Here is a 23,110-nt window from a genome sequence, read left to right on the forward strand (position 1 = left end):
AACGGGGGCGCCACAGCGTTTACTTATCTGTACGTCACGCACAAAATCTGAGACGCCGATGAACAGCTCCTCCTCTTCCTGTTTCCCTGCTGCAGACGGTCCAGAAACATGAAGGAAACAGATTTTCTACTTCTTGCCTCACTAAAACTCTGCAGCATTCATGGGGTTCGATATGTTTCCTGGGTGTTGTTTCATCCTGTGACGGCGTCCCTCAGAACATCACAGCCTGAAGTCTGAAACCAGCTGAGCCTGATTCAGAAGAGGGAAGCATGTTCAGACCGGCAGGATGATGCATCTGAAACGAGTCTTTACTAAACTGCTGCTCTGATCAGCAGCAGGGCGTGAAGGGACCGAGAGCCCCGGCTTCACAGACACGCTTCATATTTAAACTGGAAATCTGACAGTTCTTGTTTCTTCTTATTATTCTCTGTTGCTGCAGTTTGAGTTTTTCTTCTCTTTGTTCAGTCACGGTGGCTGTCGCTGCTCACACTAACTACCCAGTTCTTCTTCTGTTTATTCCAAACAAACTCACAAAAGCTTTATGAACTGAATATAGTTTGGATCGCTGTTGAGTTAGAGCAGAGAGCGGAGCAGGACAGACAGTTATGCATGAATATAATACATGTATTTATGTATATATATATACAGTATATATATATATATGACGTCTTTCCTGTCTTTAGTAGTTGTACACTGTACAGTACAGTACAGTGCAGTAGGGTCTAGTTGTGACCTCTGACCCTGCGCCCTCTAGCGGGACAATCCAGACACGGCATGTGTGTATTCTGATATGGACAGAAGCTGCTCGTCCCAAAGAGGGGATTTGTCCGACCGACCTGGCAACCCGTCAGAGAGGACGCGCCCCGTCCTCCCCGCCCTGGAGCTGACGTCACAGGCCCACGCCTCCCCGTTTCCTCACTGCGTCAAGCTGCCACACAGAGGCAGCACAAGGCCGGAAGATAGGCGGTTTTACCTTCACAATAAAAGCTCCACCACTTGAGGCCAGAATGAGCCGCATCTGGAATGCCATGTGATTAATGTTTGATTATCATAAATCCACAAACCAAGACTCAAACACAAAGCTTGTACCAGTCAACCTGGCAGGATGTATTATCTTACAAAAGTCAATTTTGACTCATAGTTGTTAGTCCAATCTACTGTATTTGACGATCACAGTTTGTTTCACTGGTGGCTATTCTGACTTGATAGCAGGCATAATTGTGTCAATGTTATGTTAACATTGGATTATTATTATTATTATTGTTATTTTGACAGCCCTACATATGGCTGTATGTCATTTTACACAAGTCGTTATGGCTGTGAATATATGCTGTGAACATTTTGGAGAGAAAACTACTCTCATTTACTATATTCCTCAAATAGGCTCTTTATTTTCACTTTCTCATTTACGCATTTAATACCCAGGAATGTAGGAGAGGCTACACCACCTTAGGTCAGTTTACCCTCCTTTTTATTAGCCATGAATTTTATTGACATAAATTCATAGCAAACATCACAGTGAGTGGTGTCAAAAGGAATTTATATGAGGATGGGGCCTTTTAAATGAAAGCTTAATTAATTTTCCGATAACTTTTTCCTTGTATGGGAGGATGTTTGCTTGATGATGATCACACACACTGGAGGTCATAGTTTACACTTATTATTCACCACTCCATCACTGGTATATTACCCCAGGAACGTTGTCTTCTGTTCTCCGGTAAGACTTTTATTTTGTAAAACGCCGCCCGGAAGTGTCGTGCCGCTCATTCCGTCGAGCTTGACGCTGCTGACGCCGGAGCGTTTCCTGCCGTCCGGACCGTTACAGCAGCATAACCCAGTCTGCCCAGTGATCCCAGTGTCTGTAGCGGGTCTCACCGTGTCTGTGCGGGTCGGAGGTTCAGGGAAACTCCCGGTGATAACGGACAGAGGCGGGAAATGGCCAAAACGTACGACTACCTGTTCAAACTGCTGCTGATCGGTGACAGCGGCGTCGGTAAAACCTGCCTGCTGTTCCGGTTCAGCGAAGACGCCTTCAACACAACCTTCATCTCCACGATAGGTGAGTCCCGCTGCTGGAGGATACCGTTTCTACTGTTGGAGTAGAGACTGGTTCTATTGTCAGCGAGCTGCGGACAGACAGTGTGGGTTAGTGGAGAGTGTTGGGGAATGCTGGCAGCTGACAGCGAAACTGAAAGCATGAGGAAGGATGGCGGGGGGGGGGGGGGGGGGGGGGGGGGGGGGGGGGGGGGTACAGATGTGGGTGAGACTGACAGCCACATCGCATCACAGCCAGGTGACCTTTGACCTGCAGCCACTGAGCAAACACCAGGATGAACAAAAACCAATTACACACTCTTTCTTTTTCTTTAAATGGCTCTATTAACTTGTGGAAAAGTGTTATTAACGCTCAATAACACTGTTCTGGATGAAAATCTGGTTGAAAATCAATTATATTTTCGGAGCAGTATTGTTTTTTCTTTAAATGACCCTATTAACTTAATAATACTGTTAGTACTTAATCAAAATATGAACAAAAAGTAATTTTTGGTACACAGGAGACATGAAGGTGTCACCTGGTCTCCTTTTATTATTAATTATTATTAATCCATTATTAACATCTGTTTATTCAATAAGCTGGGAGCGACCTCAAAAAGAGAGATAACTATAGTTATCTCTCTTTAGTATTGTTAATACAAAGTATTGTTAATACACTGTAATACTGTAATACTAATTAATATCCATACACACGTGTAGCAACACACTGTGAGTGTTTTGTCACACTGCAAACTGGAGCACAGAGGTGAAAGGTCAGAGGTCACAGATGCATCAGATACTCCTGATGATAGAGAAGTGCTGAGTAAGGAAATAAGAGCTGAGGAGGTGAAGTGACTGAGTAGAGAGGGAGGAGAGCGGCTGGTCTGGGGTCAGTGCTGCTCTGAACCTCTGAAGCTGTTTGTCTGGATGAGGAACAGAGAATCTGATCCCTGCTCAGTTCTGTCTGCTGAGCGTCCAGCATGGCTTCATGTTTGACACGAGTCACTGGGAGATTCACTGCACACACACTTTCACTTTAATCTCTCTAGATTGTGCCTTTTCTGACAAACACACACACACACACACACACACACACACACACTCACACACACACGGAGCCTGTGTGTTTCCTGTGCGTCAGAGTGAGTGGGCAGAGTGTGTGTCGCTCTTCAGTCTTCCTGATGGAAACAGGAAGTGAAACTGTCTTTCTTTTTCTCTCTATAGGTCGACACACTGCACACACACACACACACACACACACACACACACCACAGACCTGTTTGCTGCTGTCTGTGCTTATGAGAAGGAACAGTAAACACTGAGCGTCCGGTCAGTGTCAGTCTGCAGTCACCCTGCCTGGCTCTGTGAGGGTTCAGCTCCCTGCTGCACAGCATGGGAGACGTGTTTGATAAAATCCTCCACCGGCTGACAGATGATGTATCGCTGAAATTCAGCAGAAAGAACTGCTGGCAGCTGAACTGCAAACAACTCGATTTTATGGATTCATTCGTTAAACAGAAACACAGCAGCAGTATTGATGAGCTGCAGGCTGACAGCAGCAGAACCGATCAGAGTGAAAAACTTTAGATTTTCCTGACGCAGACAGACGGCCGGGAAAATAAAATCTGTCGAGCCGTGAGTGAGATATTAGATTAGATATTAGATATCGGCAGTCCTGTTACAGTGGAGGGAGAGTGAACTGAACGGCTCTGACATCACCAACATCACAAACAACAAGGACAACAAGGAGGTCAGAGGTCAGAGGTCACAGCTCCCTGACAACAGATGATATAATAATAATAATAAACTTTATTTATAGAGCACTTTTCAAAACAAAGTGAAAGAGCTTCACAGAACAATAGGTTACACAGCGATCCAGCGGGACAGTTTTGTTTGGTGCAGCTGTAACCGTGGCAACCAGATAAACATGTCAGCGTGTCCCACTGCATGCTGCGTCCGCTTTTGGTGTAGTTTGTGATATTTTAGTGATTGGAATGATATTTTAGGTTATGAATATTGTATGAATTTAGACTGGTTATTCTGCCGGATTTTTTTTATCTGACTTTTATTGCAGACCGGCCTTTATTTACGCTACACAACACTCTGCTGGCTGCTGGTAGAGACCAGGACGATCAGGACGCTCTACAGTGTATCACTCTATATGTTTTTATTTATTTAACCATTATTTAACCAGGAATAGAGATACAAGATCTCTTTTACAAGATGGACCTGCCCAAGAAAACATATCTACATTAAAAGGTTAAATGTGTAATATTTCTGCTTTACTGAAGCGTAATATGACCAGTAAACATCAGCAGAGGTTCCTGAATGGTGGTGACGCCCGACGGGGGGGGGGGGGGGGGGGGGGTGGGGGGGGGGTATGGTGGCTCAGTGGTTCACACTGTCCCTTCAGCACGAAGGTTGTGGGTTTGAATCTCAGCCCCGCTCCTCTCTGTGTGCAGCCTGGTAAGACCATCCTGATCACGTGACCTCACATCCTGTTTCGCTCCACGGATCAGTCCGGACTTCCTGCCGCCCGCATCGATTTCAGTGGGCGGGAGTACTCGCCTTGACAGACAAACTCCTTCAGCCAATCAGCGAATCCAAATTCAAATCCGGTCGGAAGAACGGCGAAAACGTCTTTTCCGCCGAGAAACTCCGCTAGTGCGTACTCTGGTTCTTGTTTAATTGTTGTTATTGAGTCTATTTCTGCAATAACTGCACTTATGGCTGTGTTTACTCTGCTGACGTTAACGTTACCGCTCGTTGCTTCGGGAGACGCGGCGGCCTGTATTTCACGTCATCAACTACGACGCAGTCCCTGATTGGCCCGGTTACATTGTAATGTCAGGAAATCGTTGTGGGCGGCTGGAAGTCCAGACTGATCCTGGAGCGAAACAGGATGTGAGGTCACGTGATCAGGATCAGGACGGTCTTACCAGGATACTCGGTGTGGCGTTTAGATGTTCTCCTCTTGTTCTCCTGTTAAACTCAGCAGGTCAGCTGGACTGGAGACTCTGAAGGTTTCTACACATGATGCAGCTTTGTGTTTGTTTCCTCCGGCCGCTGCGACCAAAGTTCAAACTGTTTCAACTCTAAACACGTGTGTTGAGTTTTCAAAGTGCTGCTGATGAGACTGAGAGGAGAAACTCATCCTGTGTGTTTCTGAGGAGCCTGAACTTTGAACTTTTCTGAAAACACAGCGGCATCTTGGGAGAAAAAGTATTGCGTGGCGAGCTGTCAGCGGTCAGACTGGACCGTGATGACGGACCGGTTCACCGTCATGTCGACCTGCTGATCAGTGTAGGAAGTTTAAAGGTCCGGTGCAAAGAGAAACTGCTTTCTCAATCTCACAGTAGAATTTAACAAAGAAGCTGTAAAGTTAACAGATTATTTTAACAGCATTGTGGAAATCACAAATCACACATTTCAGACGAATCAAACAGATTTAGATTTCCAGTACACCCGGGTTTTAATGAATGCTCTGATTGGCCGACAGTATGCATAGTTAATGAGGTGTCCCGTAGTCTGTCAGACAAAATCTCCACCATTGTTGCTGGGTGCTGAAGTCCCAACGCCGGTAGTGACGGGACGATGTATTGAAACTCAATACATCTCAATACAGAAATGTGTCAGTCTGTCTGGTGTGTCAGGAACATGAATGGTGATATCAGCTCCATGTTATTCTGCTGTCAGGAACATGAATGGTGATATCAGCTCCATGTTATTCTGCTGTCAGGAACATGAATGGTGATATCAGCTCCATGTTATTCTGCTGTCAGGAACATGAATGGTGATATCAGCTCCATGTTATTCTGCTGTCAGGAACATGAATGGTGATATCAGCTCCATGTTATTCTGCTGTCAGGAACATGAATGGTGATATCAGCTCCATGTTATTCTGCTGTAGTAATCACTAATGAGACTCTTGACCATCACAGTTTCACAAGCTCTCCATCCAAATTATATTATTGTCACTTTGTAATGACATTTTTAAATTGTTGTTTACATTCTAGCAGCCAATGGCATCGCTAGAAAGATTTGAGTCTCAGAAATAAACAGAATTCTGCAGACTTTCCTGACTGACTTGCAGTCGTTGCACTCAGGCTGAGGCTCTCTGTCCAGGGCGTCTCCCTGCCTTCCGCCCAGTGCATGCTGGGATACGCTCCAGCCCCCCGTGACCCTGAATAGGAATAAGCGAGTATGGAATATGAATGAATGCTAAACCCTGGCCTCCCTGGTTATGAGTAGACACCCGCCCCCTCCCCCCTCCCAGTTTGGCTGCTGGGAACTGGACGGTGGCTGAATTTTAAATGAGCTCCCACAATCCTCCACTGCTCTGTCCGGACAGAGGCCGCACTGTCACCAGGCTGCTGGAGTCTCGTGAGCGTCAGCTGACCAGCTGTTGTGTGAGTGTGTGTTTGTCATGGTGTGTGTGTGTGTTTGTCATGGTGTGTGTGTGTGTTTGTCATGGTGTTTGTGTGTGTGTGTGTAAGTGTGTGTGTGTGTGTGTTTTGGACATTCAGAAGGGGGAAGTGGCAGAGGTTTTTTTCTGTTTGCCCATGGCCAGCAAATTGTATGTCAGTCATATGGAAATGCCATTGTGTGTGTGCGTGTGTGTGTGTGAGAGAGAGAGAGAACACACACACACACACACACACACACACACACACACTACCTCCTACCTGAGCACTAGTGACCTTGTTATTAAAGGTTAATCACTTATTGTTCAAAGCGTTCTATCAGTTTGCCTTCGGATACGCACTGCAGCTTTGCAGACCGTGTGTGTGTGTGTGTGTGTGTGTGTGTGTGTGTGTGTGTCTGTGGTATTTGGTGTTTTCAGCCTGTGTAATGTGTTTTCCTGTTCACGTCAGTCTAAATGTCTCTGCGGCTGCTCGCTCACATCTCAACACACTGAAATGAAAAGAGGTTGAAAGTTGCAGGTGAAAACTGACCTGCCGTCTCCAGATGTGTGGAGGATAAAAACGACTCGTTTCTCAGTTGTCATGATGTCGCTGTAACCGAAATTTCGATACTACTTCAATGCTGTTGTGTGTTTTCACTTTTATAAACATTCAATACTTTCAACAAGAATCAGAATAGTTGAGAAGAAGAAGAAGGAGGGAGAGAGAGAGAGACTAAACCTGGATGACTTTCTGAATCTGTGGAGGATAAAAATGAGTTGAGTTCTGAGTTTCTGAGCTGTAGTAAGTCTGCCTGTGTGTTGGAGGATGGAGGGAGGAGAGGTCACTGACCTGCTCTGCTGCACGTTTCCGTAGCGACCAGCAGCAGCCTGGTTTCACTTCCTGGTGTGAGAGAGAGAGAGGGAGAGAGAGGGAGAGAGAGGGAGAGGACAGAGTGAGAAAGAGCAAATAAGATTAAAAAGAGAGAGGGATGGATGATGAGAGACAAAGAGAGAGAGGAAGTGAGGGAAGGAAGAGGAGAGACTCCTGGAAAAGGAAAGAGAGAGAGAGGGAGGAATATGGGAAAGTGTTTTTGTAAGTTGATAAACTTTATTAATCCTCTGGTCGAGGCGGTCCTGGGTCAGTCCGGGGTTAAGAGTCTTACTGAGGGATTCTTCCTCAGATGTTTCCACCTGGGATCGAACCTCGGAAATCTACTGCAGCAAAAGTACAAAGTGTGTGATTTAAAATGTCGTCAGAGTAAAAGTTCCTGAGTTCCTCTTTAGAACAGAGAGCGTTGTTAGCTGTGATCTTTTCCATGTGATTCTAACAGGAGAGAGGTCAGAGTTCAAACTGGATTCTTTTCACTGGAAACATTAGAAATGAGAAAATAAAGTGCAGAAACAAAGTAAAGTCAGATTCCTCTTCTCACTGTGAATGGATCCACAGTTTGTCAGTTTCTGCTGCTGATGGAGAGACTCAATCTGTTCTGTGATGCAGTGGTGCTCAACGTGGGGTCCGGGGACCACCAGGGGTCCCAGTTGAATCATTAAACTTCACCATTATTTAATTTACTAGAAGTTAACACAGTTAGAGAATATAAAAGAATGATGTTCTGATCAGTTTCTCTGTTATCTCTCTACCTGCAACACAGACAGTCTGGAGTTCTGGACAAAATCATATCTGACAATAAAAATATTCTCAGGTTTGGGTCCGAGAGACAAAATCTCATCAGATGGGCTCTGTGTCCTTAATGTGGACTAAATTAGGGTCCTTGATATGAAAAAGGTTGAGAATCACTGCTGTGATGGATGGGATTTAAAATGTAGTGAACTACAATAATTCAGTAAAAATGGACTTAAGTAAAAGTAAAATTACTGACTTTAAAAAATACTCAAAAAAGTACAAGTACACAAAAAAGCAGCTCAGTACAGTAACAGCAGTAACTTCTGTGTTGGACTGGAACAGCGAGCCGCCGCTCTGAGCGCAGCAGGAAGAGACGGAGGAAACAGAAAGCTAGCAGCCGTATCCGCAGGTTCTTGAAAACTGATTTTCTTTCTGCGGAGGCAGGAAGGAAAGTTGGTCACATTTGTTTGTTAAAAATATCTTTCAGTTCCTGTTCACCAGGCAGAAGGAAACACCCAGTCCTGCTGGTTAGCTAGCATTAGCATTAGCATGCGGCGCTAGAAGCTAAGCAGACCTGGGTCAGATGGAATCTGTGCAAATAATTCTCGGGTGTTTGTTTTAAACTCCTTGGAGTACCGGGTGGGTGGGGTTTGACGTGCAGGACTGAAGAACTGGATTAAAACAAACACCTGGGAGTTATTTGCACATTTTAATTTGAGCCAGGCTGAAAACAGTCCGTTCCTTCCTCTCATAATATTAACATCCTTTAAAACTGACAGTGAACGCCTCGTCTCTCTGGTTCCCCACCAGTGTCCTGACAGTCCAGTCTGACCAGTATGAACCATCTGAACCGCTTCCTGGTTGGATCCACGTGCTAAAGTTTGTTTCTGTTCACTCGGCTCCTGCATGTGGACCGGAGACTCTCATTTCCACTTTGTTGTTAATGTTGTTGAATGCATCTCTGACCTTGTTTTGATGATCAGAACTTAAAAGCGTCTTGGCTGCATTTACACCTGGATTTTATGCATTTTTTGTGCTGCAGTATGTGATTACAGTTGAATCACTCAGTACATGTCAGCGCCGTGTGGAAAGAAAAACTTTCCTTGAAGAGCCGGGACGAGAACAGGGATTCAGCCTGATCTCTTGGGGGAACCGCGTTGTAGAAGAGCAGGTTCTGACGGAGAACGCCGGCCTCCTGTGAGCGTTTGAAAGATGCGGTGATGTCATCACTTCCTGTCAGCGCGCTCCGCTCTCCACCAGCAGCATCATCAAAGCCCAGCAGGACGCCTCATTACGCTTTAATGCAGACACTTGTTTTCCAGAGCGGACTGACCTGACAGCTGCTGCTGAGCAGTTTCATCAGCAGACATGTTAACACAGCGGGGAAAGGTCTTCCAAACACACAAATAAATATGAACAATGGGAGTTCCTTGAATGCAAAAAACGAGGGACGAACATGAACAGTCGAGCCGTGTGACGCCTTTCAAACTCAAAGCTCTTCATCAGGCGGCGTCTTGTTTCATTACGCAACACAGCAGCCTGCTTCTGTGTTTCCTTACATGTCATCTAGCTTTCAAACAGAACCAGCTGATTCCCTCAGCTGAATTCCCACTGATGTAGAAGTCATTTCTGGTAAATATCATGGAGTTTTGAGAAGTGCATTCCAGAGAGGGAAAGTCGGGGAAGTAGATGAATTCTCCAGGGAAGTCGGGGAAATATGACTTGAATACAGCAGAGTGTATTTTACAACATGTGTCACTCGTTGGGTTTTCAGCCCATCTGGAGTGGAAATGCTTTTTCTCGACTGTTCAACAACATTAATGAACGAATTCGTCATGGAAAAAAGTCATGGAATTTTGCATCAGGGTCACAGTGTTACAGTTTTGACTGGTCTGATGCCATCAAATCAATACCAACACCAAACATCAATATAGTGCTGACAGGTATCGTCTTTTGCTACCCAGCATGCCGTGTTTCCAGGCCCAGATAGCGAACCTGCCGAGCGGAGCGGCCTGTCGTCTCCGGTTTCCCGTCTTAACGTCAGCGTTCAGCCGGCTGCTCTGGATCTGGATCTGGATCTGGATCTGGATCTGGGTCTGGGTTACTGCTCCTCTCTCTCTTCTCTTCTCTCTCCTGCAGATTACCGCACGCAAAGAGCCGCACCGACTCTCTGAATAATTCCTTAGACGGCTCTGGGATGCAGGCCGCAGTGTTCAGCTCTGTCTGTCAATTACTATTCAATTCAGTTGGCTTTGTGATGAATATTACATAGACTCTCTCTCTCTCTCTCTCTCTCTCTCTTTCTCTCTCTCTCTCTCTCTCTCTCTCTCTCTCTCCCTCTCTCTCTCTCTCTCCCTCTCTCTCCCTCTCTCTCTCTAATAATGATAATAAGTTAATAAAACTGACAAAAGAAAATGCTAAAAGAATGGCAGCAACAGAAATGCATTAAAATCTGAATATATCCAGTATATTCTCTCTCTCTGTTCTTCTCTCATCACTTGTGTTTGAGTTGATGCTTTCTGTGTGTCAGGTTCTGCATCGCTTCATTTATCTGAGACTAAACTCTGGCTCCATCCAGCAGTTTGTTGTGTTTTTCTTCTTCTTGGATAACCGGCCAATCGTAGACGAGGTGACGTCACCTCCAGATGTTTCCCAGCAGCTACAGTGGAGTTTGATATGAGAAAATGTTTCAGGATCTGAAACATCAGCGGTAAACGTCAGGTTTTGGTGTCAGTCCCTCAGAATTGTGGTAGTCAACAGGCATTCTGGGAAATGTAGGAAGCCACTAACTGCAGTAGAAGAAGACGAGGCAGGTTGAGGGAAAGTAAAGTAAACACTTCATGACTAAATAACTGCTGGAATCTATTGAACATCACAGCTTTGCTTTCAGTGTGGAGGAGTGGAAGGTGAGACAGAACAACAGCTTTCAGTATTAACTAAAACTTTCATCACTCATATTTTCCCCAACCGGTCCTGGGATTCAAACCTGCGTCTCTTAGGCATCACGAGCCGACTGCTGTAACCTGCAGACTCTCACCTTGTGTTTAAGTTAAGTTAAGTTTATTTGTGTTGCCCTTAATCCAAGTTACAGTCTCAAAGGGCTTCGCAACGCCGCATTATGAAACAATAAATTAAAACGGGACGTTAATGCTGTAAAGATCCTTTTAAAATGTGTGAAATATTCCAAACCAGCTGATTTAAGAGAACTTTTTAAGAATCACATGAGGTTTTTAATTCTGATTTGCCAGTTTTTTTTTATTTTAACAAATCAGAGTCTTAAACAGAACCGGTTGATTTCCTCAACAGCGTTCCCACTGGTCAAGACATTTCTGGAATATCTTTTTTTCTGGAGTTTTGAGAGGGAAGAACAGGAAGGGAACAACATTAACAAACCAGGAAGGAGTTAGGTTATGAGATAGATTATAGATAGATTATGCATTAAGCACCACACTAACCATAGAGCGCTCCTGTCTCTGTGTGTGAAGCTCAGACTGATGCTGGGAAAGGCTGTGGAGTACAAAGATGTTGAGTTTTCCCTCTAAAACAGTCACTGAATTTTTGCCAAGTTTTTTTTTTCATTCTTTTTGAGAGGGAGAAGAAACCAAGACTGACAGAGTGAGAGAGAGAGAAGGAGGGAGCGGTCGATCGAGAGAGTGGATGAGTGAGGAAGTGAGTGAGAGAGGAAGTAAGGAAACCACTTGGCAGCAGGATGACTCGGGTTCAAACCTCCGCCCTGCTGAAGTGTCCCTGAGCAAGACACTGGATCCACACCAGCTCCAGACACTGACCTGTGACCTCCCTGTGTGTGTGTGTGTGTGTGTGTGTGTGGGGGGGGTGTCCCTACAGGCAGATGTAGAGGAGAGCGTTATTACTAGTGACTGAGGGAGGGAGGGAGTGTGTCAGTGTTTATGTGGGTGTGTGTTGCGTATACGTTATGTTCAGTGTTTATCAAGGCCTGGCCAGCTCTGGTGTGTAACTGATCTCTCTCTCTCTGTGTGTGTGTGTGTGTGTGTGTGTGTGTGTGTGTTATATGAGCCTTCTCTTGGCCTCCCTGCAGCATGGAAACCGTCAGCATGACTTCAGAGTTCTGTAGTTAAACCTCATACAGCTTCAGCCAAGCATGAAGTTCACTTTAATCTGTTTATCCTCCATCTACTCTGCATTCACACTAGCAGAACCAACAATCATAATCCCAACTGTGCCCTTGTTTACAGAATTCAAATAATCAATAATTTACTTTGTTGCTCAATTACAACCTGAAGACAAACTGTCCAGAATCTGTTTTTGTTTGTCTTCTGGTTTCAAGCCAAAGAGTCTCCAGATGAGACGATGATCCACTTCCAGGAACTTTCAGGACTTTCCTCCGATCCGTTCTGTCCCACAGATTCTCCGTCAGGTTTCTCTGCTGCTTCATCTCAACTTTGGTTTTGGTCACATGATGCATGTTGGGCATTCAAAAGGTTGTGATTGGTCAGCTGTAATAAGCGCTTGATGCACACCAGGAAATATAGCAAACACTTCAATATCACCGGATTACATGATTATTAATCATGTAAACATAAAATTGCGATATACAATTATCTATAATTAATGGTGCAATCCGAAGTAACAAAAACTTTAGTGTCTGTCAACCAGCTAGTTGCTACACTATTCACTGTACCTTCAAACTGAATTTCCCCAAGGGATTAATAAAGTGTTATCTTATTTTATCTAATCTAATCTTATCTTATCTTAAACAGCTGAAAAGATTCAAACAATTCCTCTTTGGAACGGAGCCAAAGTGCAGCAGCAGTTGCAAACCTGCAGTAAAAATGAGACTCATATCTGTACCTCTGACTCAGTCATCACTTGTTTTGAGTTTGAAACTTGTTTTCATCAACATCTTTCTGTTTCTGTCGTCAGATAAATGTTCAACCATAAAAAGTGACTTGATTCAGGGTCACAACAGGAAGTAAGGTGCAGAGTTTTGACATCAAATGATAATGACGTCAAAATGAGAACTGACAAGCTAACGAACCCCCCAACTTTTTGTGGGTCCAATTTTGAAAATGCTTCCCGCTACATAAAACTCTCCAAAAACAGATAACATATTAAAGAAATATGATTGTGTCACATGTGACCAGCGTTCGTTAACCATTCAGTTACCATTTTAACAGTTTATGACGAATGTGTTTAATGTTAATGCTTTTGATTCTCAAAAAGAACAAAACATGTGACTGACAGTAATAGATTCATAACTTTATTTGTATAAGAAATATATTTGTATAACAAAGTTTACAAAGCACTTCACAATCAAGACAAACAAAAGACAAAAAAAACAAAGACAGCGGCAAAAAACAACATAGGATCAGTATTCCCACCTCATTAGGATGGAGGCGGGATACAAACCCTTGTTGGACAAAGATGTCATATTTATTTATTGTGGGAATACAGGAGAGGTTGTGACAGCTTCAGTAGGAAGACACAGGCCATGTGAGTTTTAACAGTATCCATCCATCCATCCATCCATCCATCCATCCATCCAGACCCAGACACTGTGAGAAAATGACTGACATGCCAACTGACAGCCGGTCAGCTTGGTTTAAATGTGTTTTCTAACGTCAGTCCTGTCTGTCTCCTCTGTTTCAGGAATTGACTTCAAAATCAGGACGATAGAGCTGGATGGCAAGAAAATCAAGCTTCAGATATGGTGAGCCTGGGCGAACGAGTAAGAGAGAGAGAGAGAGAGAGAGAGAGAGAGAGAGAGAGAGAGAGCGAGTGCCTTTCTGTCTGTGTAGTTGTATGTTGGAGAAGGAATGCATTTGCTCTTTGTTGTTAAAGAGGCCAAATGGATCTCTGGCGCCTGCGGAGGTTTGGCCATTAAGATCTTCACTGTGCATTTAAACCTGTTTTGTTTTTTTATGTTTTATCTCTGAACACAATCTGAACAAGCAGAATACATGTTATGTTAATGTCAGGTGGAAACGGGTCAGTGTGTATGGAAAGGGATTCGTGCCAGCAGAGATTGTATTTGAATTGCATACATTTGCATTTTGTCAAGCTGATATTGAACCATTTAATTATAATTTTTTTAATAAATCAATTCAAAAATTGAATTTTGTAAGGCACAATTTGAAATTTAATGCAATGGCTTGAAATTGAATGTAATTATTAATGAATTGAACCTATAACTCCATAAACTATAATTTCAAATTCAGTTTTCCCAATTCAGATTGAGCTCTCTGATTATTGGATTGAATTTTTGCTTGTTTTTGCTAACTTTCCTAAGACCCCGGATGTGTCTCAGTGTGCTCAATCTGAATTGAAAAAACTGGATTCAGAAAACTGAATTTGAAATTATAGTTAAAAGTTAAATTCAGTAATAATCGTATTCAATTTCAAGCTGGTGCTCTCATTGTTTGAACTCAACAGTTCAATATGAGCACGGCAAATCAAATTTTATGTAGTTCAAATCCAGTCTCTGCTGGCACTGATCTCTCTATATGAGTCCTGTGACTGGACGGCTGACGGTACTGATGGTGACTCAGCTCTGGTCCTGTCTGTCTCTTCCCTGCAGGGACACAGCGGGCCAGGAGAGGTTCAGGACCATCACAACAGCCTATTACAGAGGGGCCATGGTAAGACCCTCCCCCTTCCTTCTCAGTCATTCGACAATGTGTCAATCAAACAGTCAATAGGAAGAGATGCATGATAATCGGCTCACATTGCTTAACCAGAAAAGGGGTTCTGAAAGACACACACAATGTGTGCCCACTAATCTGTCCTATAAAGTGGACAAAGGCAGAAAAAACAACAGAAGAGCAGGGAGATCAACAGAAAGTTTGTCCAAGGAAAGGAAAGTTAGGGAGAACACAGAAACTGTGTGCTCTCTCTCTTTCATCTCAGAAGGTCTGACCAGAGACGACTAGGAGGCTTATCTAACCTCTGTCCAGCTGTTCTCTATTGCCTATAACGAGGTAGCCTCCACACTAACGAGGTAACCTCCACACCAACAAGGTAACCTCCACACCAACAAGGTAACCTCCCACAGAAATGGGGTAGCTTCCACACCTGTGAGCACAGCCAGCGACACTTGCACCCATAACACCTCCCTCCTTTAGGACAATAAATATATTTTACATGTCTTCAACTCAAAATCCCTCTATAAGCTGCCCTGGGCACCGCATGACTCAATGAAGCTTGGCTGTCAGATTACACTACATCACATTAAATACGACAGCTGCCTTTAACTAAACACAACCATAGATTTACATAAGTATAAGCAAAACATTATTTGATTATTTGCCCAACTGCGAAAGACAGCAGCCACCAAGTTGTCCCCACCAGGCATGTGTCGAATCTCCAGGGAAACTCCTGCAGAGTAAGACTCCAGTGAAGAGTCTTTGACTTGTAGAGCTATTCCTTTGCAGGAAGACAAGAGGATAACGGTCTGTGTACACAATGAGAGGGCTAGAGGCAACACATAAACCTCATAAACTTCGACACATCAAGGCGAGTGTCTCCTTCTCGATGGTGAAGTAGCGAGTTTGACGGGGAGAACTTCTCCTGCATCGTCTGTGTACAAAGCACATATGGAAGTGGGGAAGGTTGTGCGTTCTCGTCGAGCAGAGCATGAACACGCAAGGTCTGCGTGTGCGCAAGCGTGAACGTTTTCGAAAGAAACAACAGCTGTAGTGAAGCTTTGCACCAAATGATAGTGTAAATATAGGTAATTTCCACTCACTGTGCAATCGTTTGGCTTCAGAAGACTTGGATTATGCTGCACAAGCTGTATGTAATTTTATGGTCCTTTTTGGAACTCTAAAGAACCGGTCCCCAATAATTTCAGTTATTTTGGAGAAAGCTGCTACAGAGTTGTGCTGGCACAACAGGGACTTCACCTGTGTTTCAGCTGGCATGAGGATGAGTAGATAGTGAACTATTCCTTTAACCCAGGCCAGAAAATGTTCCACAAAATACGGTCATAGGTTTTGTTCTGCCATTCTACCATCATGAGCCAACCTCAATATCTGATGTTGGAGGTTCATAGGAAAAGCAATTTCAGATACTCTAAACCTGTCATCTTTCTCTGGCACAGGAAGACCACTTCCTCATCAAAACACCATCCCCATCACAGTCACCTGTAGCCACTACATCACACTCTGGACGTACCTCAGCATACAGAGGGGACAGTGAAGAATCTCTCCTTTGCTCAGCGATCAGTTGCTCCCTAGACTGATTTATGGTTCTGCTATAGCTACGCCGTAGGTGTCTACGGCGGTGCAAGCACTTCTTCGTTGGTGATTCTGCGCCTAGACCACTGAAACACTAGATGGCAGTGTGGTGCTTTGTTAGCGCAGAAGTAACAACAACAGAAGTAGTAGTGTTTACTTTCTCTGAAACTCATGTTCTGGGTTATTTCTCATGAATTCTGGTAATCTTTATAATTTTGGGATGAGGTGTCCTACAAATTAACATATATGCAAACCTCCTCATCTAGTCTCTCCTCGACCTGCTTCATGTTGTCTTCACTATCGGCGGGCACAAAACAGATACATGTAGGAGGAAAAGCGAAGTGACCCAAGCGGGCCAATCACAGTTCTTGCGGTCTTGCATTGCCGTACATACAGTTACATTTTTGGGGAGGTGCAGTAAGCTACGGGGACACTTTGACACAGAAGTATAAATTAGTCTTAATTCATGAGGTTTACTGAGGTTAGGATCACACATGAAGGTCTCAGTCAGGTTGATAATTTTAGGATCACTGTCGACCTCTTCAGCCTCACCTGGAGAGCCTCTTGGACACAACGTGTAACAGCATGAGCCGAAAATACATGAGGAAAACTCTCCTGACTCCTCCGTCAGGTTTCTCCACTCTCGGCGTCCTACAAGGATTTGGTATCTCTTTTCCATCTGGGACTGCTTTGTCTTCAGCCTGTTGTGGGAGAACCTGATTGTTTCTCTGTGTTTTTATGGGTCAGCAGCACAAACTCATCCGCAAGAACAGCAGCATTTTCAACAGTGAGATCCTTGTATTCACTGATATAAGTAGTATTGCTGCTAGTATTACTACTACTATAACAACAACTACTGCTACTACTATTACTGTCTGCTACTACTACTGCTACTTATTACTGATGAGTACTACTGCTTAGTCATCTGCTACTACTACTTCTATTACTACTACTGCTACAAGAATTACTACTACTACCACTACCACCACTACTACAAAAACTACTACAACTACTACTACTACTACTAGTAGCAGTACTACTACTACAGCTGCTACTAGTAGCTACTACTACTGGTTATTCATCTGCTACTACTATTACGATCACTACTGCTATAACTACTATTGCTACTACCACTACCGTACTTACTACTAATACAACTACTGTTATTACTATTAATAATAATAACACTTGCTACTACTACTGCCATTACGATTAAACAATTACTACTTCTACCATTACTACTACTATTGTTACTAGTGTAGTACTACTACTACTGCTATCACTACCACTACTAATACTGCCTACTACTTCTACTGCTTCTATTACCACTTCTGCTACTGCTACTACTTCTACTAGTACTACTACAACTACTGCTATTACTACTATTACTACTACTACTACTGCTGCTACTACTAGTCAAGTCAGTTTTATTTGTATAGCATGTCATACACAGGTAAGCTCACTGTGCTTCACATTAAAAGACAAAAATAGTGACAGATAAGGATAAGGAACAGATAATGAAATACAATACACATATATAAAATACACTCCACATAAATAAAATACCCTTTCATTCACACATACAACACACACACACACACATACTGTACATACATACATACATAAAATACAGTATATTACTCCTGTCTGAGCTGAGCGCTGGGCTTGGCGCTGTGTAGCTAGTCATTCTCCTTGGATCTAGTGTTATTGTGATCCAGGCCAGTGTGTATTGTCTCAGGCTCTGGGACGTCCCGCCCTGCTCTGCTCGCCCCCTGCCTGCTCCTCCTCACCATGTGTCGCCTCACCATGCTCTCACTGTTCTTCAACTCTTATTCCAGTCAGGTTATGCAAATACTACACAGAAATGTACCGTAAAACTCGCTTTTGTTTGATTGATTTTTAAATTTAGTTGAAGTATGTGATGCATGTGTACTAAAGCTAAAGTGAGATAGTCCAAGATAACTTTTAACATCTGTTTCAGGGTGGGAGTTTTCAGCTTTTCCTCTGGTTTTTTTTCCTGATCACACATTGGTTACATTCACTGGGTGCTGGGACTCACTGTTGGCTGCTTGTAATGTTAGCAAGGAATTGGAACTTATTCTACTGTTGACCTCATTGTGAGTCTCTCTGGATAAGAGCGGGTGCTAAATGCCTAAATGTAAAATCTAAATGTAAATGTAAGTCTCTGTCAGTGTGTGAGCTCGACCTCCAGCCGCAGCTCTAACAGACAGCTGCTTGCCTTTCTGAACGGGGGTCAGGAGGTGAATGCCAGTAGGCCGGGCGCTTCCTGCTAATGTCAAGCTGCATGTCACTTCCTCTGGAATCACTTCCTGTCTTTTGTGTTCCAGGGCATCATGCTGGTGTATGACATCACCAACGAGAAGTCCTTCGACAATATCAAGAACTGGATACGCAACATCGAGGAGGTAGGCAGAGGTTTCACAACACAACACAACACAACACAACACAACACAACACAACAGCATCTGTAGATACTTTTATCCAAAGCTCCTGATATTAGTGGGAATCGAACCCCCAACCTGCTCTTTGCTCTCCCCATATACTGAGCAGTCATATACGTACATTCCTGTTAGACTAATGGTTGCATAAGTAGTCATAACTTCTGATGCAAATTCCATGTTAGAGTGCTGCCATCTTGTGGTCGGTGGGTGTTTAGCATGGGTTTTGCAAAAATACACACACAGCCTGAAAGTTGTTTTTCTTCAAAACACCAGATGATAGCACATGTTGAATGCCTGTTATAAGATATTTTTACAGAAGCTTATTTGTTTTTCCCTTAAAAGGAAGGAGTTGGTTAGATTTTATGTGAGCTGTAATCAATTTTTCATTTTTTTTTAAAATTTGTCAGTTTTCTTTTTTTTTTTTTTTAAATGTGTGAACAGAAAATGACAAAAAAGCATTTCAGTTCACCACAAAGCAAACAGCGCATATAGATTAGGAAAAAAAATGACAAAGTAGTTTAAGTAAAAACTAAAATATTGCCAAAGACACAATTGATTGGATATGAAATGACGAAATTATCGAACAGTTTTTGTACATATTATACATGTCTGCCGATGTGACTAATCCCTCTGCATGTATTGTCCTTGGTGACTAAAGTGGTTCTGATTGAGTTTCATGTTGTTGACAGATGTTAAACCCTAAAACGTTTGTAGCATGCTGACACAAACATGAATCATATTACTTTTCTTAGAAATACCAAATGATCGTGTTGGATGTATGTATTTATGTATTTTATAGGATATATAAGAATGCTGTCTCTTTTTCCTAAAGGAGAAAGAGCCGGCTTGATTTTATGTCATCTGAAATAATTCATTACATTTTAGACATTTATCTGACTCTCTTATCCAGAGCAACTTCCGATGGTTGAACAGTGGAACAAGCTTCAGTTCCTTCATCACCAACATTACAAGCAACCAGTAGTAAAGGTCAAAGGTCAGAGGTCACAGCACCCTGACAGTAGGTGGATGGAGTAGATTCCTGTAACCTGTAGAATGATCATGATCATGGAATGATTCAATAGAAAAGTTCTAGCAAAAGACACAAGAGCTGCATGAACAGTATCAGCATTCCCTTTCCTGTATTTGTGTTTTCCCAGCATGCATCCTCGGACGTGGAGAGAATGATCCTCGGCAACAAGTGTGACATGAACGACAAGCGACAAGTGTCCAAGGAGAGAGGAGAAAAGGTCTGTGGCTTTCTGTCTGCCGTCTGTTCCTGTCCGTGTTGTATGGAACATGCGTGACACGGCACAGGGCTTGGTTCACGCTTACCTTCCACGTGCCTTTTTATTCGACGACCGCATGCCTGAAAACTCCAGGACTTTAGTGTCGCTGTAGGGAAATTCATGTCTCCACGTCCCCAACAAGAAAGAAAACACCGCCGTCAGCCAGCGGCTCCGGTTTCTCTTTGTTCAGCCGATCCTGGACAGACGCGCTGCTGCAACTCCAACGCATTTTGGACACAGTTACGTCGTTTTGATCGTCGTGTCCTTTTTCTTAAGGCATTTGGTGGAGTTCAGTTACATTAGTGCATTCGTTTTTTTTGTGAACCCAGTCTGGTACAGAAGCTCTGGGTCACCTGTGGTTTTATAGTTGAGAAGTTCCAACACTTTGAATATTATATGAATTGTCAGCAGCGTTGTGGCTGGTAGATCACCGCTGGAAACCCCAGATAAGAAAATCTGTGTGGGGAAAATGAATGAGTAACCATCAACAACTACCTTCAAGATGCTCTTGAGCAAGGCACTTCAAGTCGAGATGAAACGGCATTTCGAGAGTATCTAACTTCCGTATCGTGACGTATTTCCGAGTGAAACAGGAAAGACAGGCGGGACGTAACATTGGGAGGAATTTGATTTGAACGTTGAAAAGTGGGCGTGTCATAACACCCGAAGACACACCGAAGTACCGTGCTGCTGCTAGCTAGCTAACTAATGAATCTTAGCTCTGTGCGCTAAAAGTTGAAGATTGATTGATGGGTGGATGTCATGATATTATTGGTTGAAATTGGTTGAGTCATGCTTACGTAAGCACACGGAATATTTTGTTTTACAGGAAGAAAACATGATTGAATTTTGATATAAGAATACAATTTTTTGGCATATATTGTTAAATAGGTGCACAATATGACACAATATGAGGATGTGATCTAAAAGGGTTAAAAAGGCATTTTTCATTTCATCTCGACTTTAAACTCCAACTGCTACTACTGACTGACAGTAGAAGACTGTGGTTGTATTGTGGTTGTTGCTGGAAATTTATCACCAGCCAAATATTGGTAAATTTGATCTCTGCCTGGGAAGTTAGTTCCTCCACCAACCAGCGTCCTTTCTGCTTTAAGAGGCATTTTGGCTGATAAAACAGTGACAGGGCTGTTACAGTCTTTAGCCAGGTGATGAAGCTGGTTTCCTGTCCTGTGTGTTAATTCTGAATCACAGCAGTGCTGAAGAAGAAGCTGCATGCTCAGTAAAACTCTTTCCTGGACAAATGAAGGTTTAAAACTGTTCACCAATGGCTTTGCAGTTCAGCCAGACACTTTGCGGATTACATAAATAATAAGGCACATAATGTAACATGGTAAATGGTGAACAATGGATATTGCAAATGAAGAATTTCATTACTGTACTCTTTGAGTATAATCGCAGTTTGTCTTTTCTTTGTGCAGTTGGCAATAGATTATGGGATTAAGTTCTTGGAAACCAGCGCCAAGTCCAGCATCAATGTGGAAGAGGTGAGTGAGTCTCCGTCTTCATGATGATCCCGATCTGTTCCTGCTTTTTCATGGATTTTCAGTGTTTGATGTTCATTTGATACCTTTTGTGTTGTCGCACAGGGCTTTTTCACACTCGGACGAGACATCATGACGAGACTCAACAGAAAAATGGTGAGTTTCTACACGAGAAATGAAACATGAACCGTTCACACCACCAGCGACTAGGTGTCATTCTCTCTGTCGTCCATGGCAACCAAGCCTCCTCATTTCCTCGTGGAAACTGGAGGCAGACAAAGTCGAAAGCACGTTTCCACTTATGAAAGTTATTCAGCCACTCAGTGAGAAGACCTCAGAGGCAATGCTTTTCCACCAATGTTGGCTGCGTTCTCAGACCATATTTCCCTCTCTGGGACCATAAGAGCTGACGAATATGATTTGTGCATAACGCATAAATCTGCGCTCAACAGCTGCCGCCTGTTGTGAGTTCTACTGCTAAAAATGTGAAAAAACAAGAACAAAAGGAGAGTTTGTCATGTAAACAGCAACATGTTTCAGGAAAAACAAATCCAATCTGGTACCTGACCACAGAACTCACATACAAGTGTCATGTGGACACATCAATGACCTGATCTGAGATCCGATCTGACAGTTCTGATTGCTGAAGTCAGATTGAACAGTTTATTTTAGAATATTTTAAAGGGACATAAAGTAATGTATGACTTTAATCGCCCTCTGTCAGCGACCAGTAGGAATTACAACAGCAACAGCTCTCTGGCTCAGTGTACGGTGGCCTGTAATGGACATAACATTTTGTCACAAAGAAGAGTTGTCTTGGCACCTCTCTTGAATATAAAAATCCTAGTTATTACACCTTTAATGTTTTGTTTCTTTGTCATATGAAGCGTGTGACTCACGTGTTCTTGGTGTTTTGTGTTCGCTGCAGAACGACAACAACCCGTCAGGAGGCGGCGGGCCGGTCAAAATCACAGAGAGCCGCTCCAAGAAGAGCAGCTTCTTCCGGTGTTCGCTGCTGTAGGCGGAGCCTCTGTGGGCGGAGCCTCTGTGGGCGGAGCCTCTGTACGGACCGCTGCCGTCTCCTCTTCCTCCTCCTCCTCCTCCTCCTCTTCCTCGTCTCCTCCCGCCTGCCTGGCTGCCGCAGAGCGAACCCCCCCGGCCGGGAAGGACCCCCGCCCTGCGGCGGAGCGGACGGCCGCTCCGAACGCCAGAGGAACGAGTATTACAACTCCCGCTTCAACAGAAAAATAAATATACAGAGAACCGGAAAAAAAAAGGAATGAAAAGAAGGAATGAACCCCAAACGCCGTCTTGTTTCATCGTCCCCCCCCCCCCCCCCCGTGTCCCTCCAGATCAGCTGACTGGCGGTGGACTCTCCAGTTTGTTTGCTAAAACCCTTAAGGAAAGTCTTTATGTGCTTTTTCATTCAGCTAAAACTGCCTCTTTTACTTAACTTTTTGACTTTTTGCACACTTTTTCTCTGCCCCTCCCTTTCTTGTTTTTTTTTTTTTTTTTTTTTTTTCCCACTGCCGTCATTTCAGCAAAAAGAAAATGACCCCGGCAGATGCAACGTACTAATTAATA

At 43.6% G+C, this 23,110-nt stretch overlaps 1 protein-coding gene across 1 annotated transcript; it reads left to right on the forward strand.

Annotated features, from left to right (window-relative positions):
- Positions 1–1,824: 1,824 nt before the first annotated feature.
- Positions 1,825–23,110, forward strand: rab8b (RAB8B, member RAS oncogene family). The gene is made up of 8 exons (XM_071897412.2): positions 1,825–2,059; positions 13,692–13,752; positions 14,620–14,680; positions 18,625–18,702; positions 19,896–19,985; positions 21,464–21,529; positions 21,632–21,682; positions 22,455–23,110. Exons 1-8 carry the CDS (start codon positions 1,936–1,938, stop codon positions 22,545–22,547), a joined length of 624 nt encoding a protein of 207 aa, XP_071753513.1. The 5' UTR covers positions 1,825–1,935; the 3' UTR covers positions 22,548–23,110.

Source organism: Centroberyx gerrardi, chromosome 1 (assembly GCF_048128805.1).
Source record: "Centroberyx gerrardi isolate f3 chromosome 1, fCenGer3.hap1.cur.20231027, whole genome shotgun sequence".
Lineage (NCBI taxonomy): Eukaryota > Metazoa > Chordata > Actinopteri > Beryciformes > Berycidae > Centroberyx > Centroberyx gerrardi.

Excerpts from the sequence above, each read along its gene's own strand:
- rab8b (XM_071897412.2), top strand. The coding sequence starts at position 1,936 with ATGGCCAAAACGTACGACTACCTGTTCAAACTGCTGCTGATCGGTGAC. Across the intron at positions 18,703-19,895 it reads GGATACGCAACATCGAGGAG|CATGCATCCTCGGACGTGGA; the intron begins GTAGGCAGAGGT and ends GTGTTTTCCCAG. Across the intron at positions 21,530-21,631 it reads CCAGCATCAATGTGGAAGAG|GGCTTTTTCACACTCGGACG; the intron begins GTGAGTGAGTCT and ends GTTGTCGCACAG.